The 20948-nt window shown below is 45.1% G+C and overlaps 1 protein-coding gene across 2 annotated transcripts in view; it reads right to left on the bottom strand.

The window, feature by feature from the left end:
* Positions 1-20948, bottom strand: part of RORA (RAR related orphan receptor A) — an 807747-nt gene that overhangs the window by 383364 nt on the left and 403435 nt on the right. The window contains exon 1 of one of the 2 annotated variants that reach the window (XM_027971773.3): positions 1095-20948. This exon is cut by the window's right edge and continues 403435 nt beyond it. The exons of the other annotated variant lie outside the window; for it this stretch is intronic. Coding sequence (XP_027827574.2) covers positions 1095-1227 — 133 coding nt within the window. The 5' untranslated portion in view covers positions 1228-20948. The remainder of the gene's footprint in view (positions 1-1094) is intronic. 2 annotated transcript variants of the gene reach the window in all.

The following is a 20948-nucleotide window of genomic DNA, read 5'->3' as shown; positions in this document are numbered from 1 at the left end:
CTCCTCACAGAAGGATCACCCAAGAGATGGGAGCTGTGATGATGGGCAGGGGGCTCAGCCTGTGGAGCTGCCCTGAGACAGCTCCCAGTGGGCAGAGGAAGGCCTGGGTCTGCAGCAGCAATGAGAACTGCTTGCAGGTTGAGCCCTACTTTGCTGAGCATTCATGATGCCAACTGCTACCTTAACCTGGGGTCCACCTTAGTTTCTTCAGGCCTCCCCATTCTAGGGTGGTCCATTCGAGCCTCAGAGGGTTTATTCATGGGGGGAGAGGGAAGAGGGAGTCCTCTTTCCTGTGACTCACTGGCTCCAGGTGTCTTGTCCTGTCCTCGGCATCTCGTGGTCTCTTGTTTCGGGGGAGGGGTGCAGAGGGCTCAGTATGGTGCTGGGAAAAGACAAAATCTCCCAGGTTCTGAGGCTGGATTGGGTCCAGATGCAGCTGACTGCAAAGCCTGGCTCTCTGCACTTAACCGAGAAGTCTCTGAACACTGGATTTGGAGCCATGGTGCCTTATATCCTACTCCAGCTCTAGGTGGCCATGGTTTGACCTTGGCAAAGCTAGTTCCCTACTCTGATCCTCAGAGGTCCCGCTAGGAAGAGGATCATGAGAGCTAGATGATTGCTAAGCTCTTTTCTCTCCAGAAAGGGACCCTGCGCAAGTCCAGCCATGGTGAGACTGACAGAGCAGAGTCAAGGAAGGAGGTCTGTGTTACCCAGCACATCTCCTCTCCCAGGCCTTCTCTCCACATCCCAGGAATCGGTGGGTCTGGACTCTGGTCTGTAATGGGAGAGGATGCGTTCACCATCTCCCAAAGCCTGCATCGGTGGCCCGCATCCTGCCTGACAAAGCCACCTGCCTTTTCACACTGTGGTAACTGCTCTCGAAGCCTGGCCGGCTGGAGCCCAGTGGATGGTTTTTCGAAAGCTGTTACCCCCAAAAAAGCAACACCAACTTGGGTGCGTAGATAACCATCTCTACACTGTCACACCACACGGGGAGGGAGGGGATGATCTTACCACCTCCTTCCTCGACAACAAAAGCTCCCGGAAGCCAGAGAAATTTGGGCACTGAAAGTAAAAACATTCATGGCACTTACCAAGCGTCGAGTGACTCTCTGTTAGCAACTGCAGCAGAGAACTGCAGGAAACACTTGTTTTTGTCTTTTCCCCTGGCCTCCCAGAGGCGGATCCCATCCACAGAAAGCCCGCTTGTCTAGAGACTCCGTACATTTTATGTCCGCTCTGAACACTCGTGGAGACTTAGGCACTGCAAGGTGCCCTCCCAGACCTCTTAGGTTGTGAAACCCCGAGGAATCAAGGGCTGAGTGATTCTGTGCTACTAGAGAGAGAGAGAAAGAGGAAGCGAGGTCACAAGCTGGATGGCTCTGTGGCAGTCACCGCCATCCAACCAGCGGGTCAGCTGGCAGTGCCTACTGGTGATGGGTCATGATCTCTCCCTTTTTTCCTTTTTAAGGCTCTTTCTCGTCTCTTCCTTCCCTCCCTCCCTCTCATCCGTTCCTGGGAGCTGTACTGGTGCTGGAGAAGCAGCACCTGCTGTTGCTTCCTCCCTTGCAAAGAAAAGGAAGATTTAAAATATGGTTGAGAGATATCCCACTGTTATTCTGGAAGTTAGAAAAGAGGTCAAAGGACCTGGTTTTTCTGTCCCTTTTGGGAGGGATTCTTCCCTCCGAAAGGGAGATGAGAAATGGTGAAATCTTAATTCTAAGGCCAAAGAGTCGACATTTTGGGACTCAACACCATCCCTCGCTTGTCAGTCATTTCTATCTCATTCTCCATGCCTCATCATTTCCCTCTATTTTCTATGTCCTTTTTTCCCTGGTGATTCAGTTCCTTTTTACTCATGAGGATAGTGTAAACCACCTACTCCCTCAGGTTATAAAACCATCTCAACCTCTTTCTGGACAAGCAGGACACAAACGTACAAGCCAATCAAGGTGCCAAAGATGCCCTTGGGGTTTCGAGACCAGGGTTGCCTTCCCCCTGCCCCCATAGCAGCCCTACTCCAGGACAGCAACATGTCATTCTTCCTCCCTTCACACCTCGGTTTGGGTGGATGTAACAAGGCTACATCCTTAAAACAAGCTTGGATCCCTCCTTTATCGTGCTCCACTGTCGGAAGGCTGAATTCCCATCCCTCACTTCTAAGCCAACTTCCTTTGTTTTTTAAGTTTTAATTGAAGGATAACTGAACATACAATGGACTGGTTTAAAATTGGGGAAAGAGGATGTCAAGGCTGTATACTGTCACCCTGCTTATTTAACTTATATGCAGAGTACATCATGGGAAATGCCGGGCTGGATGAATCACAAGCTGGAATCAAGATTGCCAGAAGAAATATCAACAACTTCAGGTATGCAGATGATACCACTTTAATGGTAGAAAGTGAAGAGGAACTAAAGAGCCTCTTGTTGAAGGTGAAAGAGGAGAATGAAAAAGCCGGCTTAAAACTCAACTTTCAGAAACTAAGATCATGGCTTCCAGTCTTATTACTTCTTGGCAAATAAATGGGGAAAATGTGAAAACGGTGTCAGATTTCATTTTCTTGGGCTCCAAAATCAATGCAGACAGTGACTGCAGCCATGAAATAAAAAGATGCTTACTCCTTGGAAGAATAGCTATGACACACCCAGACAGTATATTAAAAAACAGAGATATCACTTTGCCAACAAAGGTCTGTATAGTCAAAGCTATGTTTTTCCAGAAGTTATGTATAGATGTGAGAGTTGGACCATAAAGAAGGCTGAGCACTGAAGAATTGATTCTTTAGAACTGTAGTGCTGGAAAAGACTCTTGAGAGTCCCTTGGACAGCAAGGAGATCAAACCAGTCAATCTTAAAGGAAATTAATCCTGAATATTCATTGATGCTGAAGCTGAAGCTCCAATACTTTGGCCACAAACAGCAACTCATTGGAAAACACCCTGATGCTGGGAAAGATTGAGGACAAGAGGAGAAGGGGGTGACAGAGGATGAGATGGCTGGATGGCATCACTGACTCAATAGACATGAGTTTGAGCAAACTCTAGGAGAGAGTGAAGGACAAGGAAGGCTCAGTGCTGCAGTTCACTGGGGTAGGAAAGAGTCGGACATGACTTAGTGCCTGAAAAACAACAAGATTGTTTAACAACGTTGTGTTGGCTTCTGCCTTACAACAGCATGAATCAGCCGCAGGTACACATATGTCCTCTCCTTCTTGAACCTCCTTCCCACATTTCATCTTCCTTTTTAAAGTGCTTGTTTCTGCTTTTTCCATTCCATTCCCCCTACCACCTCCCTGGGCCCTCATCCACGGTGCTTGGACACTGGCAGAGCCTCCTCACCAACATTCCTTCCTTCTTCCAATCCACCCCCCACTGACGACAAGTGGAGAGTTCCCCCAGCACCAGCTTCTTTTAATGCCGTTCCCTGCTGGAGGACCTTCACTAGCTACCCACGGGCTGCAGGACAGTGTTCAAATTCCTTCTCTTGGCAGACAGGAGCCTCTACATTCTGGCCTCAACTTAGTTTTCTAGGCACTAAAAATAAGAGGTTTTGTTGTTGCTGTTGTTTTTCAACCTTCCGTTTATGGGACACTTCTATACTCCTGAAACAGCATTAAGCACTTCATCTGAGTTAGTTCTCAGGAGAGTCCTATGAAGCCCTCTTATGTTCACTTCGCAGACGAGAGAATGAGGCCGGCAGAGAAGAAGGAACTAGAGAAGGCTGTACGTTTAGTCAGTGGCGGCTTCAGTATTTCAACCCAGGTCTTATGATACTAAAGGGGCTTCCCAGGTGGTGCTAATGGTAAAGAACTTGCCTGCCAGTGCAGGAGACATAAGAGATGCAGGTTCAATTCCTGGGTTGGGAAGATCCCTTGGATGAGGGTATGGCAACCCTCTCCAGGATTCCTGCCTGGAGAAAACCATGGACAGAGGAGCCTTAGGGTCTACAGTTCCTGGGGTTTCAAAAAGTTGGACACGACTGAAGCAACTTAGCACACACTTAATGATATTAAAGCTCACGCTCATAACCACCTCTCACCATGGCCCTTCTGCTAGGTTCAGCCTCTCCTGTACGCTGTCCTCTACACAGTCCTAGGGCTGCCACCTCCTTTTCACTCCGCCCTCTTTGTTCATTTCCTGCTTCTTTTAGGAAGCTCCATTCCTAGGGTGTGCTCCCCAAATTTTCAAACCCAAGGATCACTCAGGCAGGAGATGGGGTTCTGACTCCCACCACCTGCTGTTCAGCCCCAGGGAGATGGAGAGAGGGGCGTCCTCACAGGGCCACTGGGTGAATCCCCCCACTCCTTCTCATAGAGATCCCTGGTCCTTTCCCCCTAGCTCCCCTCAATTGTCTTCCCTCACGATGCCATTCTTGACACCTCCCTGGCCTCTGCTGGGTCGAGTTCTAGCTGTTTGATAACGCATTCTCTTTCCGTAGTTACATAGATGATCTTGCAAGGACAGTCATATGTATTTTTGTACCTTAAGTAGCCAGTTCAGTTCCTAGCACATAGAAGGAACAGCAGAATCACCAATTTAAATTAAATAGAAATGTGTCTGCCTAAGCAAAAATTTGCTTCAAATTCCTAAGTGGAAAAGCCAATAAAGGTTTCTTTCCCCGCCCCCCCAGCCCGCCCCCTCCACTACAAGTCCAGTAAAAGCCTTATTATAAAGGAATGGTGAAGTATCATTTTACAAGTTGCTGCCACGAGCATATATACATGCACGCATGAATGCACATGTGCGTACAAACACACACACACACACACACACACACACAGAAGCTGAGAGAAGCTGGTGCTTGGTGGCAAAGTGCAGAAAAGAAGATAAGATCACCAGGCTGCAGAAGAAGGTGAGTCACATGATGATGTGGGTAACCCCAAGCACACACGATATCCTCGGCAAGGCCTAGCTCAAATCTAACCACATCATCTTTTCATGAAGCAGATATGAAAAAAATACGACTAAAACAATTACACAAAAGGTGGTTTAATACTTCTTGCCTCGATGGTATCAAAGCTACTGACTCTGGGGCTACACTTGGGGAAACAACTCTCTGAGATAAGGAGATGAACTATCTGTTCAAGAGAAGGCACAGGAAGCCGAGGGGACCAGGCAACACATAATGAAACAGCTTGCGGCCAACACGCCATCTAAACCCAAGTGTCCTCAGGCGGCATGGGTTGTGTAAGCAGAGGAAGCCGAACCCACCCTTGTCTCAAAGTGAAGACTTTGTGGGTGACGATCTCTGTGCGTGTGTGTGTCCTCACCACACATGATGGCTGAAGTGAAATTCATAGCTCCCCCACCTGTGGCTGAGATGGATGTAAAAGGAAAAGGTTGCAAAGGTGAGATTGTTGTCATGCAGCAGCCTCGAAGTCCCTTGCTGGTGTGTGACTTGCTTGCTGAATGGCTAGTGGCCCATGAATGCAAACTGAGATACCAGCATGGACAGATCAGGATGCTGATATCCTGGTATCCTGACGTAGTTAAGTCTGAATTCTCCGAGGGACAGATGATGGTCTTTCTCCTCTTTGAAGCTTGACTAATACCTGGCCCGTGTTTTATGGCAACATGGTTTCCTTTATCAGACTTCACTCTTCTCCAGTTCCCCAAGTAATCTTTGAATGATTGGGAAGTCTCCCACAACTAAAGAATGTGCCAGCTGTGATGGGCTGCAGGGCATTTAGACCCCAAGCTTTACAGGCTAAAAGAGTAGCTACTGAATCCCAGCTCTGCATCAGTCCTTTGGGGCAAGTTACTTAGCCTATATCTCAGCTTTCTCATATATAAAATGGGAATAACAGAAACTTTCTCCAAGTTAAGTCTCCTTTAGGAAATATGAGTTAATTCCTGAAAAGTACATAGCACTTTAACTTTTTTTTTTCTCATGAGCACAAAGTTAGACCTTACTAAATGGAGCTATAAATATTACCACCATCATTATAAACCATTCAAACTCTTCTGAGGTCGAGAGGAGGATCTGTAGGTCCAGAGTTGGTGATTTATTCCCAGGCAATTACTCTTGAGTGATCCAGTAGTTATTGCCCGTGCTAGATAATGACCAGATTGAAGGTGGTAACACTTGTAAGTGTCTGAGTCAGGGGCAGAACTCGGATCTACTGATTCACAGGCCAGAGCCTGAACCTATGTACCACGCTGGCACCACGTACTGTTGAATTTCTCATTGAGTGGTCACTTTTTTCCAACCAGGTCTTAAGCCTGTACCTTAAGTAGGCACCTTCTACTTCTGAAGTTTCTCCAGGGTGCACACATCATATGTGCTGGATAAATGCTTGTTAGCCAGCTGATTGTTTGCAAAGATCACAACTGATTTTCAAGGCAACACGTTTCTCCCCTATAGCACTATGTCCTCATCATTTTGGAAAACTCATCCAAGGAGGAGTTGTGTTAATGTGCATCAGAGGGAAACATTCCACCCTGTTTTGGAAGACAGCTATAGCTTGGTCCAGATTGCAGGCACAATAATTAGAGACACTTGTAATTTGACTGATGCTCTAAAGCCCCAAAGCACTTACTGAAGCCACCTTTGTCCTTGCACATTAGGGTTTTTGTCACTCCATGTCAAAATGGCCAAGCTGCTTTCTGATGGGTCTGCCTTCTCATAGACCAGATGTGAGGGTCCAGATGCTAGTCTGCCAAATCTATCATCAGAAGGGAACTCAGCACCAGCCCTTCTGAAAGCCCAGCGTGTTATATAGATAGCTGGCTCTACATGGGATATTCTAATAAACGCTGCTGTTATTTTTATTGTCTTGTACCACACTAAATGTTTCTTATAAGTTGGCCTTTACATAAACCACCATGACCTACATGTTTAATTCAGATCTTTATTTTCTGTTTCACAAACCTGTTTAATTTAACATCACTGCAAAAATCTTAAATGAATGTACACGATGTTCTGTTGGTACTAAACATTTCAGGCTAGGCTTTTATAGTTAGCATTGAGGGGGGAGGTGGTCACCAGAGGAACACAAAAGAGCATGGGTCATAGCTTGGAAGTGCCTTAGAGAGTTCTTGCCCTCACAGCTGACATCCTCTCATTGCTCCATTGATTTTTCTCCTGTTCTTGACCTCTGCCCTGTTCCCAGTAATACTGGGAATGAAGTAAGATGAATACGTGGCTTTGTCTATAATGAAATGGGAGAGGTCTGACTTTCACTAAAACTCTTCAAGGTATTAAACATATGAGGGGTGGATAGCAAGGTGAACCTTAACACCGATCATATGGATACAGACAGGTGTTCCTTGGAGGCTCCAAGAGGCAGGAGTTCACTTCAGGTCTGGGACTGAGCCCTGCCAGCCCCACCAAGAGACATACTCCTTTCCAGAACCTGCAAATCCATCCTCTGCTTCCCAAGGTCTACTCAGAGCCTCTGAAGTTGGGGATGGTTAAGAGGCATGACACAGGCCCGATAATTTCTGTGACACTTCACTGTCCACCACTTTTCAAACAGCGCTGGAATAGACTTTGCACAGGACCCTGAAGACCCTGTCTGGATGTACACTGCCCAAAATGGTCAGACAGATGGCTACTGAGCAGTTACAATGTGGCTAGTCCAATCTGAGCAGTGTTATAAACATAAAACACACACTGGATGTTGATCACATAGTACTTAAAAAAAAAAAGTAAAATATGTCAGTATTTTTTTTTAATATTGCTTACATGTGGGGATGATAATATTTTGGGTGTACTGGGTTAAATGTTTTATTAAGATGAATAAGATTAATTTCCTCTGTTTCTTTTCACTTTTTAAAATGGCTATGAGAATATTCAAAATTACAAATGTGGCTTGCGTGATATTTCTACTGGACAGCACCACTCTAGACAATTACCAGAAAACTTGTTTCCATCCAAGTACATATTCACCCAGTAAAAACACAGCTCTCAGCTCCTCGTCACACTAAGCAGGCAGACCACGCTCCTACCTGTGAGGTAGGTGATGCCAAGCTACATGGGCTCTGCCTGCCTCTCCAGCTTCCCTCTGGGGACTCCCTTCAGTCATGCAGCCATTCTTCTCAACACTCTCCAGGCTTGCACCGGGCTCAAGGGCTTTGCAGGCTGTTCTCTCTCTCTGAGATCCTTTCCGTCATCTGTTTTTCTCGTCTGGGCCTCATCTCACATGTCACCTCCTCGGAAAGGCCTTCCCTTCCTTCCTGTGGTAGGCAGGATAATGGCTCCCCAAAGAGGTCCATGTCCTACTGCCTGGAACCTGTTGTTATGCTATCTTACAAGGCAAAAGAGAATTTCCAGATACAATTAAGTTAGTCAGATATCCCAGATTATCTGAGCAGACCCAAAATCATCATGGGGGTCCTTGCAAGGAAAAGAAGAAGGTAAAGGAGAGAGTCAAAGAAAGCGATGTGATGACACAGAAGAGGTCAGAGACTTGCAGGTCTGGAGCCAAGAAATGCAGGCAGCCTTCAGAAGATGGAAAAAGCCAGAAAAGGATTCCTCCCTAGAGTCGCCAGAAGGAACACAGACCTGCCAACCCGTTTTAGACCTCTGACCTCCAGAATAATAAGACAATGAATTTCCACTGTTTGAAGCCAAAATAATTATGGTAATTGGTTACAGTAGCAATAGGAAACTAATATGCATCCTCATCTGAGACTATGCACTACCCAGCCCCCAGTTCCTCCATTCCATTCTTCTAGGTTTTTCTTTCCATACCATTTCAGTTCAGTTCAGCCACTCAGCCATATGCAACTTTTTGTGACCCTACGGACTGTAGCATGCCAGGCTTCCCTGTCCATCACCAACTCCTGGAGCTTGCTCACACTCATGTCCATAGAGTTGGTGATGCCATCCAACCATCTCACCCTCTGTCGTCCCCTTGTCCTCTTGCCTTCAATCTTTCCCAGCATCAGGGTTTTTCCAGTGTGTCAGTTCTTCACATCAGGTGGCCAAAGTATTGGCACTTCAGCTTCAGCATCAGTCCTTCCAATGAATATTCGGGACTTATTTCCTTCAGGATTAACTGGTTTGATCTCCTTGCTGTCCAAGAGACTCTCAAGAGTCTTCTCCAACACCACAGTTCAAAAGCATCAATTCTTCGATGCTCAGCTTTCTTTACGGTCCACCTCTCATATCCATACACAACTACTGGAAAAACCATAGCTTTGACTATACAGACCTTTGTTGGTAAATTAATGTTTCTGCTTTTTAATATGCTGTCTAGGTTTGTCATAGGTTTTCTTCCAAGGAGCAAGTGTCTTTAAATTTCATGGTTGCAGTTACCACCTGTAGCGATTTGTAGCAGCCCAAGAAAATATAGTCTCTCACTATTTCCATTGTTTCCTCATCTATTTGCCATGAATTGTTGGGACCAGATGTCATTATCTTAGTTTTCTGAATATTGAACTTTAAGCCAAGCTTTTCACTCTCCTCTTATACTTTCATCAAGAGGCTCTTTAGTTCCTCTTCGCTTTCTGCCATAAGGGTGGTGTCATCTGCATATCTGAGGTTATTGATATTTCTCCCTGCAAACTTGATTCCAGCTTGTGCTTCATCCAGCCCAGCAATAGCATGATGTACTCTGCATATTGAGTTAAATAAGCAGGGTGACAATACACAGCCTTGATGTACTTACTCCTTTCCCAATTTGGAACCAGTCTGTTGTGCCATGTCCAGTTCTAACTGTTGCTTCTTGACCTGCATACAAATTTTCCAGGAGGCAGATAATGTGGTCTGATATTACCATTTCTTTAAGAATTTTCTACAGTTTGTTGTGATCCACACAGTCAAAGGCTTTAGTGTAGTCAATGAAACAGAAGTACATGTTCTGGAATTCTCTTGCTTTTTCTATGATTCTGCCTTGTGAACTAGTGCCTGGCACACAGTCTCTGCTCCTTGGTGTGAATAAATAGTCGGTGGATGAATCAGTCAATAAATGACAGACACTGGCTACAGGGAAGATTTTCTTTTTCAACCAAATAGATAATATCTGAAAATTTTTAGAGAAAAATTACACCCAAGCAGGTGAAATAAAGACTACCAACAGACACTGAAGAGTGCTCACTATTCACGTGGTATCATGATGGTACTGCAGAGACACAAAGAACCTAATGATCCTGTCTCTCCTATAGTCTCTGTAAGAGACACACACACGGGCACATGAAAAAGTTATGACCAGCAGGGGGATGCCGAACTGTCGGGGTAAAATGACTGGTGAGGCATTAGGCATGTACAGTGGTGCACTGGCAAACCAGCTATCAAAACAATAATCATGATGACAACAAAATCCTGATCTGTAGTGCATGCCAATTTCTGTGGTGTAAAGACTCTTACTATGACTGATTTCAAGCCACAACTGTAATGTCCTCTGTTACCCGCTTCTCCTCCTGCCGTCAATCTTTTTCCAGCATCAGGGTAATTTCCACTGAAAGGAAAGGGGGTGACAGAGGATGAGATGGTTTGATGCCGTCATCGATTCAATGGACTCGAGCTTGAGCAAACTGAGAGATAATGAAGGACAGGGAAGCCTGGCGTGCTGCCGTGCGTGCGGTTATAAAGAGTCCGACACGACTTAGCAACTGAACAACATAGCAATGTCCCTGAACATGGCTATATACAAGCAGGGTCTTGTTGAGGAGGTGGGATTCCAACTGGATATGAAAATATTTGTAGACTGATGATGTTCTCAGGAGGGGGCATGAGGCCTGATGCACACAAATGCAAGAATCTCTCCAGGGCTGCAAAGTGGGGTCTCAGTAGTCCCTGTGGCTCCAGTGGGTTTCCTGTCCTTGAGACAAACAGAAAAAAGCTTCTACCAGAACTCACACAGAAGAGGGCTTCCTGGAGACATGCAGGAGCAGAGAATCTTACTGCCAGGAGGACTGGGATGATATTTCAGGCCAGCACTAATTTAATGAGAATGAGCATGGGGGAGAGCTAAGATTTCAGAACACCAATGCTGAGGGATGAACAGTGAAAGAAGCGTGTGTTCAGTGGTCTGAATATAGAATACCCAGATCTGAACTAGGCTGACGTCCTCACTCATCCTGCCTCTTGTACTCTTGATGGATTGATGCCACTCTATGCAGTCCCCCACATTCCTAGCCTAAAGATGAGCTGCCAAGTGAATCTGGCACAGTCCACTCAAGGTTCTCAAAGTGACCCTTTCTAAAATCTCCATTGTCATCCAGGCCTCATCCTCCATAATTTGTAAGGCTGGGAGAGATGGTTCTGAGAATCCTAGCATGGTATTTAAGAGGCTACTGTATAGGGCCAGATGGTATGTCTGTGTGCTAAGTTGCTTCAGTCGTGTCCAATTCTTTGTGACCCCATGGACTGTAGCCCACCAGGCTCCTCTGTTCATGGAATTCTCCAGGCAAGAATATTGGAGTGGGTTGCTTTTCCAAGGGATCTTCCTGACCCAGGGATTGAACCCATGTCTACTGCAATGGCAAGCAGATTCTTCACCACTAACAGCATCTGGGAAACACAGGGTCACATGATATCCAGATTCAAATCCTGATTCTGCCACTTACCAGAGAAGTGGAACTAGGACTATAGGTTCCTCATATGGAAAACACTAGTAATAATATCTTTCTCATACTGTTTTGTGAGGATTATAAGATGCATAACATACATGCAGCACCATGGATGAGGCATAGTAAGGGCCTGGCCAGTGTGCACAAAGATGTAAAAGTCATGCATTTCTCTTTCTCTAGGTGCTTCCAGATAGAAGCTAGTTTCCAAATAAGCTTTTCGGGCCATCCAGAGCCACCTGTCCACTGCCTTCACCCTGAGAAGGAAGGCCGTCTTCCCACCCCTCTAGACACCCAGTCTGACCCTCTCCCAGGCCCATGCCTTCCCTGTTGATCACTTTAAGAGCACACATTTGTTGTGTGCAGGGGAGATGTTTTCCTGGCTTTGGGTGTGTTTCAATGAAGGACAAGGATGAGGCCATTATGTGAACACAGGGGCAACAATGAAAACAAGACTGCTTTCTGAAAAGCACTGAAAAGCTTTCTTTTGCCTGAATGGCCATTATTTTCATTCTTTCTCCCCCACACAAAGCACCAGGGCCCACTTCATTCAGGCTGTTGCCCAGGGAGTGGGTGTGAAGATGTGGTACACACAAAAGAAGTAACGTATTTCTGTTGTCAGGTCTCTTGTTCAGTGCTCTGCGAGGTGGACCAAGCCTCGCTGCCAGCCCCACTGCTTGAATCATCAGGAAAAACAGTGCGCACACATATATAAATATAAAAACCCTATCTAATCCTTGACACGGTTACATGACGATTTACAAGCAGGAGCTGGATTTCAAAAGTCAGCAGAATATAAAAGCGCAGTGTTCTCCCAAGATGTTGGCAACTTGTCATCCCTTTTAACAATTTGAAGCGTCAATCCAGCCACTTGGGAAATGCTGTTCCTCTTGCCCCCAAGGAAGGGGGGAGGAGTGCTTGATTGAGGGGGGTCTCTGGGCATGAGGGCGAGCAGGTGGGAGGGTTAGCAGCCCTGTCCTTGGAGACGAGGGCAGGTGGGGGGGCATGTTGAAGGTACCTGAGTACTAGGGAATTTTGGTCCCAGTGTCCAATCACACAACTCAAAGTAAGAGAGAACCACTGTTTCCTACTCAGAGTTTTCTGAAAATAAAAAGCAACATCCAATAGTGGGAGGAGGGAAATCCTGGCATTCTGCAAGTTTTCCTTTCCGTGTTGCTGTTGTTCAGTTGCTAGGTCGTGTCCGACTCTTTATGGCCCCATGAACCACAGCACGCCAAACTTCCCTGTCCTTCACCACCTCCCGGAGTGGGCATTCTGCCAGCTTTCCTTTATTAAAGACAATTCAGTGGCTTTGGCTCATAGCTGTGTGTGTGTGTGTGTGTGTGTGTGTGTGTGTGTGTGTGTGTGTGTGTCTATGTCTGTGTGTCTGTGTGTCTGTGTGTCTGTGTGTGAGAGAGATTTTTCTTCCCCACAACAGTTTTCCTCTCTCCTTCGAACTTTTGTCAAAACAGTCACTGTGCCAACCAGATAGAAAGTTCTGAGAACCTCTCTTCTGGATCACTGGACAGTTCTGAAGAAAGGGAAGTGGTTCTTGATAATGTCTCAGCTCCCTGAGGGCCAGGCTCTGCCACATTTCCCATTAGGTCTCGCCAGAGCCCAGCCTGTGCCAACACTGTGTTTGCTGAGTGAGCTGCTGAAAGATCAACACCATGGCATCACGGTGGCATTTTTCTGATTTCAGTCTCTGTGAGGCCCTGTCAGAGGAACCCCTGGCCCAGCTACTTGAACCTCAGTGGGCAGCCTGTCCCTATGTCATTCAGCCATAAAATCACATTTAAGAACCTATTCCCAGGGCAAGAAAAGAGATGGAGTTGTCGAGAATGGACTTGGCACAGTAGGGGAAGGAGAAGGTGGGACAAATTGGAAGAGCAGTACTGGCGTATATACACTGCCACATGTCAGACATATTATTAGCGGGGCCTGCTGATGGCACAGGGCGCTCAGCCCGGTGCTCTGTGATGGCCTAGAGGGGTGGGATGAGGGGGCCGTGGGAGACTCAAGAGGCAGGGAAAATGTGCTTACAGCTGACTCACTTTGTTGTACAGCAGAAACCAGCACAGCATTGTAAGGCAATTATCCTCCAATTAAAAATAACAACAACAATAATAAAAGAATACCATCCTTACAGAACACCCACCACGTGCCTGGCACTGTGGAGTCCATGAGACAAGGGTAATGTAACTCATATTTGGGATCCTCCAGGAGCCAACTGTTGTAAGCTTTGAGCTTCTCCCACCCATCCCTATGCAGGCTCTGGTGTTTGGTACATAGAGCAGTCGGCAGCCTGGCTTCCCTGCTGACAAGCAGTGTGTGACCCCTGACAAGTTTATAACATGCATACTGTGTATAACTTCCAGTCTCTCATTTATAAACTACTCAGCATTCAACTCCCAGGAGTGCTATGAGGATTCAATGAAGCCATTATAAAGTACCAAACATGGGACCAGCCCACAGTAGTTGCTTAGGAAATTCTGGTTGCCAGCTTCTCTTTGATAAGTAGTAAAGAAAAAAAAATTCAGGAAACAAGATGAACATGCAGAAAGTCATTTGGGAACATGATAGAGTCAGAAAGTCATAAAGAACGAAATGGAAGAGATGACAGGAAGTTTGGTGTGGACTGAGCCGTCTGGAGCCCAAAAGGGGAATGATGGTGCTAGATGAGCAACCAGCTTTGTGGAGGACACAAAACTGAGATGGGACTTGAAAAAGAGGCTTAAGTAACCGTGGGTCCCCTTGAATAATAAGAGTCTGGGGCAAAAATATATGCCGATTGAGAAAAATATCCGAGACTTTCTTGGTGATCCAGGGGCTAAGCTGCCACATTCCCAATGCAGGGGGCCTGGGTTTGATCCCTGGTCAGGGAACTAGATCCTATATGCTGCAACTAAGAGTTCCCATGTGATGCAACCAAAAAATCCCATGTGCTGCAACGAAGATCAATGATCCCACATGCACAACTAAGACACAGTGCAGCCTAGTTAGTTAATTAATAATAAAATTAAAAAAAAAATCCCAGCGTCAGATTCATCTCCTGGGACCATAAGGGTAAAAAGAATATGAGAAAGAAGTGTGGGCTGGGCCAGGTGGTACAAAGGTCCTGTTTCCCCCTGTTTCCATATTATCTTCTGTGTCTCTAATGGTGGCAATCAGTAATGTCCCCAACTTAGCACTGAGAGCACTCCTTTATGACAAGAGCCAGCCACACATAGTCTCTCAGCACTCAGGGTGTGTGCGTGGATGGAACCAGGCAGATTCACACTGTACATGCTTCCAATTAAAACCAACACGAAGAGGAAAAAGCAACACGAATGTCACAGAAAAGAAAGTGCTGCCACCCACTCGTGGCCTAAAGGTCACTGTGCCTCCGCCTTGGCCATCATCTCCAGCCACAAAGGTCAGGGGGGCTGTCTGCATTGCTGGGGAGTGTGTCGGCTTTCAGAAGCCCTCAAAATGACTACAGCTCTGACACCAAAATTAGTGATAAACTCTGAGGAGAAGACGATAATAGAGAAATGGAGTGACTGTAACCTTTTCCACCATCTCTCTAGTCAGTTCCATGAAGCAGAGTCACAAGGCATAAAACGAGAAGTTTCCACATTCTACAAAAGACTACAAGACTGCCGACTTAATTGGGTAGTGTAGCAAATGGCTAAACGATTGCCAACAAGAAGATGTCAAAAAAGGAGGCTGAAGTGATGATTAAAACATCTCCTGACAGCACCTTGGTGTGGCAACAAGCTCACAATGTACCTGGATAGGTTTTGATACAATAGTGCAGGGCGTTTGCCATGAGCTTCCAACCAGAGTCCAATCACTGTGGCCCAGAACAGGCAATGATACCCCTTTCTCATTGGAAAAATTCTAGGAATTTAAATGCAGAAATGAACTGGAGGGACACTGGACTTGGAGTCATACAGATCAGCATTGAAACCTCAATTACTGCCCACATTTGATAGGCAATTTATATAATCTTTTATCATTCCTGTGAATCCAGTTTTTGCATCTGGAAAGTTGGAATAATCTGAATATCTACAGCTTAAGGCCCTAGTGGATTCAATGATGGAAATGTCCTTTATCAGGTACGATAATATCAGGAAATGTACATTATCAGGTACAATACAAATATAAATAATAGTTGTCATTATTATTAGCTAGCGATAATGTCCATGCTGAGGTAATTCATATATACTCTGAGGTAAGGCTGCTTTTCTATATTAGATACAAATTAGGAGAGAGGAATTTTCTGTTGTTGATGATTAAATGGAATCTAGGAAATGCTATACACACAACTATTTAGGTGGAATGATATATAAAACACAAGAAGAAATATAAATCAAGGCACGTAACAGGTATATGAGATATGACTTAATGTGGCCTTTGATGGATGGGTATCAGAAACAAAATTAGCAACCTGTAGCCCTTCAGCTAAGCTTCTTAGCAACAGAAACATACAGACAACAAACACTGATGCTCATCCATAAAAACACAGTAACATTAGGATGCGACACTGGTCTCTCCAAGTATGCTCTAGCTAAAAATGTTTGGCATTTTTCAACTCATCCTGTAGTGAAGAATCTGATGTTCAAAGCTGCGAGGTATACAGCATAAAGCAAGAACAAGAGTTTGGTCATTTAAAATATCTTTCCCAATTCTTCCCAGAAGGAAATCAATTGTAGTATCAGAGATACTTGCAAACATAGAGAATTACCCAACACAACAACCAGGATTTTCTTTCTAAAGTTCTGAACATGACGCTGGTAAATATTTCTGAAAAAGTTGCTTGTAGAAGTTTTGAGCCTAGCATAGTAATCCCAAAGTAGCTGACTCAGGCTCGAGATCTGGAGCAGAGCTTCAGAGCACGTTCATCTGTGTGGCTGACCACACGGACAATGCTGCTTTATTGGCCTGCATATAACCTCACTGGTAGACACAAGCTACTTGGTAAGATGTGGGAGAAATTTATTCTTTCAAGCTCCCTGGAGCACTGGGTATCAAAGGAATGACATGTCTACTAGCTTTTCATGTTGCCAACTAGAGAGAGAGAGAGAGACAGTCTAACCAGGGTGTGAAAATTTAGGATCAGCTTTATGGTAATATGGAAACCACATGACAGATTGTCTAGGCGCCTCCATACTTCTGATTCATTCCTTGGTGCTTCTTCTGTCTATGGCTATAGGAAGCCACATGGAGGAGATAAACAGTGCTCATCATGGGCAAGACTCTTCACTCGACATGTATGGATCCCTTATCTTTCTCATCCCCCTGAAAGTTACGAATCAGTGCAGTAGAATCCTAGCTGGTGGAAGTGGTCAGACTTAGCGATATAACCATGAAGTGGGGGGCACCAGCAGAAACTGATGCTCAGTTACGTTTGAGTTGATGTTGCCATGGTTCTCTCATCATGCAGGTAGAATATAAGTCTAGTTTTGGAGGACAAACGTGCTGTCTTACATTTTATTGCTCATTCTTCTGAAATCCTGGCTTATTAAAAAACTGGTTCCTAACCCAATCAAAAAGTGGGAAAAATACCTAAACAGACATTTCTCCAAAGAAGACATACAGACGGCTAACAAGCACATGAAAAGATGCTCAATATTGCTCATTATTAGAGAAATGCAAATCAAAACGACAGTGAGATATCACCTCACACTGGTCAGAGTGGCCATCATCAAAAAGTCAACAAACAGCAAATTCTGGAGAGGGTGTGGAGAAAAGGGAACCCTCTTGTACTGTTGGTGGGACTGTAAATTGATACAGCCACTATGGAAGATTCCTTATGGAGATGCCTTAAAAAACTAGGAATAAAACCACCATATGACCCAGCAATCCCACTCCTAGGCATATACCCTCAGGAAATAATTGAAAAGACACACGTACCTCATTGTTCACTGCTGCACTATTTACAATAGCTAGGACATGGAAGCAACCTAGATGTCAATAGACAGATGAATGGATAAAGAAGTTATGGTACATATACACAATGGAATATTCAGTTCAGTTCAGTTGCTCAGTCATGTCTGACTCTTTGCCACCCCATGAATCGAAGCACGCCAGGCCTCCCTGTCCATCCCGGAGTTCACTCAGATTCACGTCCATCGAGTCAGTGATGCCATCCAGCCATCTCATCCTTTGTCGTCCCCTTCTCCTCCTACCCCCAGACCCTCCCAGCATCAGAGTCTTTTCCAAGGAGTCAACTCTTCGCATGAGGTGGCCAAAGTACTGGAGTTTCAGCTTTAGCATCATTCCTTCCAAAGAAATCCCAGGGCTGATCTCCTTCAGAATGGACTGGTTGGATCTCCTTGCAGTCCAAGGGACCCTCAAGAGTCTTCTCCAACACTACAGTTCAAAAGCATCAATTCTTCTGCGCTCAACTTTCTTTATAGTCCAACTCTCACATCCATACATGACCACTGGAAAACCATAGCCTTGACTAGACGGACCTTTGTTGCCAAAGCAATGTCTCTGCTTTTCAATATGCTATGTAGGCTGGTCATAAATTTTCTTCCAAGGAGTAAGCGTCTTTTAGTTTCATGGCTGCAATCACCATCTGCTGTGATTTTGGAGCCCCCCAAAATAAAGCCTGACACTGTTACCACTGTTTCCCCATCTATTTCCCATGAAGTGATGGGACCAGATGTCATGATCTTCATTTTCTGAATGCTGAGCTTTAAGCCAACATTTTCACTCTCCTCTTTCACTTTCATCAAGAGGCTTATTCGTTCCTCTTCACTTTCTGCCATAAGGGTGGTGTCATCTGCATATCTGAGGTTATTGGAGAAATATCATATACTAACACATATATAGGGAGTCTAGGAGGATAATACCAAAGAACTGATTTGCAGGGCAGCAATGGAGAAACATATATAGAGAACAGACTTAAGGACACTGGGAGAGGGGAAGAGAGAGAGTAACATGGAAACTTAATGACCATATGTAAAATAAACAGCCAATAGGAATTTGCAGTATGTCTCAGGGAACTCAACAGGGGCTCTGTATCAACCTAGAGGGGTGGGGTGGGGAAGGAGATGGGACGGAGGTTCAAGAGGGAGGGGACATATGCATAACTATAGCTGATTCATGTTGAGGTTTGACAGAAAACAACAAAATTCAGTAAAGCAATTATCCTTCAGTTAAAAAAGAAATAAATTAAAAAAGGTTCCTATATTAAATTTGAAGTGCAAATAACTAAACTGCATATTTCTGGCCTTATTCCAAGTATACTGAATCAGGAATCCTGATGAAGGGCCTGGGAATCTAAATTTTTTAGCAATATCAAGAGATCCTTAAACCCACTGAAGGTAAATATGGCTATTTGATCCCTCCTTGTCAACCACAGCCCTTAACAGGTCTGAAGATCATCACCACCAATCCAAGAAGCCCATCAAGTTGAGGAGGAAATTAGGGGAGATAATGAGAAAAACTCGGTATGATTCTCTTCCTGGCACACTTGAGGCCACAATGAAGTGGCCTGATAGGTTTTTGTATCTTGAGGAGGAAGAACTCCAGGTGCCTCTCACTGCTCAGTATTTTATTCCTCTTTCAACTCTCTCTCTCCAGCAACAACACCCTATGTATTCACACTGACCAGGTCTCCCTTTGACCAACAAGTCACCTGTTAAGATAGAAGCTCTGGTAGCAGATTCCCTGAATGGAGAGCCACCCCTGATTTGCAGAGCTACTGACTTTAAAATTTGTGTTCCAGAACCGGAAAGGTCCCTGTTGCTGCTGCTGCTGCTAAGTCGCTTCAGTTGTGTCTGACTCTGCACAACCCCATAGACAGCCTCCTACCAGGCTCCCCCGTCCCTGGGATTCTCCAGGCAAGAACACTGGGGTGGGTAGCCATTTCCTTCTCCAGTGCATGAAAGTGAAAAGTGAAAGTGAAGTCGCTCAGTTGTGTCTGACTCTTAGCGACCTAATGGACTGCAGCCTACCAGGCTCCTCCGCCCATGGGATTTTCCAGGCAAGAGTACTGGAGTGGGGTGCCATTGCCTTCTCCGATGGAAAGGTCCCTAGACCAAATTAATACCAAAATATTAATTGAAAAAAGCCAGATTTGAGAAAAGCCACTGATGCAAATAAATTGGTAATTTTAACAGCTTGAAATATACACATGTATAGAATTGTATGTTGTAGATGGATCAGTGGGAAAGAACAGAGTATTCTGTAGTGTGTGAAGACAGACTAGTCCTGGAAATTGTATGTTTTACTTCAAACAGGGTAACAGAGAAAGCACTGTTTCTTTTATGGCCAATAAGAGAACATGCAGTGAAATGACAGAGACTGAGGTATCATTTCAGAGGTGGAGGACAGAGAGCCTGGCCCATCAGAGGAGTGTACAGGGTAAGAAAACAGAGGAAAAAGGGATGCTGTTTTGGCCATAGAGAAGCTTGGGAGAAAGCTCAGAGCAGAGATCGAGTGACTGGATAAACATTTTGCAAATCTGCCAGAAGAGAAAGGAGGAGGAATAATGGAAGGGCATCAGAAAGACAAAGAAAAATCATATTCCTCACCTGAACACTAGAGGGGTGAATACTGAGAATGTGATGATTTCATCCACTCATTCACTCTTCACTCAATAAACATTTTGTGGGAAAACACCCAGGGGTAAATGACATATGGCTGGTGCTCTCAGTCAGAAAAATAATGAAATACATTTTCATTACAGTGGGGAAGGGCTCTGGCAAATGGAAATTCAAGGACATATAGAGGAAGTGTGACTGCAGACAGAACATGTTGGGCAAAGCTTTCTAGATAAGGTGGCACCCATGAGGCTTGAAGGGAAAGAATGAGCAGAGATTTCAACCATAGGGGGAGAGGTGATCATGGAGAAGTCAAAGACTGAAATTCTCTTTGCTCATGCCCCCATCATGGAAGTAATGTGTCATATATGTCTTTGCTCTCTTCACCTTGAGTATCCCATCGACACAACCTGCCAGGCTTTGGAATGAAACCAGCAGTTTACATTCAGCCAAAGGTTACCCACAATGCTTTCTGGGAATTTGTAGCTGAAGGTATGCCTGTTGCTTTCCAGTATAAACAGAGAAACTAAGCTGGCATCAGAACAGAACATGGTAGCATGTAGCCAAGGAGAACGCCTGCCTGGCTGCTGAATATGCTCTGCAAAATGGCACACAGGTGCTATCATGCAGCTATAGACTTCATCAGTGCGACAAACTGAAGTGTGTTGACAGCTGTAGTAAAACACACTTGAAGTTAAACATAATTAAGCAAAATGATTAGCACTAAATAGAAGCTGGCAGTGAAGAACTCTGGTTTCTGAAACGCAGTGGCATGATCACAGCCTGTTACAGCTGGGAAGGGGTCTCACAGATCTCACACACACTGTATCTATTTCACAGGAGAGAAAATAAGGCCTAGGGAAATGAAGTAAAGGCAGGATGGACTGCAGAATGA

Source organism: Ovis aries, chromosome 7 (genome assembly GCF_016772045.2).
Source record: "Ovis aries strain OAR_USU_Benz2616 breed Rambouillet chromosome 7, ARS-UI_Ramb_v3.0, whole genome shotgun sequence".
Lineage (NCBI taxonomy): Eukaryota > Metazoa > Chordata > Mammalia > Artiodactyla > Bovidae > Ovis > Ovis aries.
This window is presented reverse-complemented; position numbering and strand designations above follow the sequence as displayed.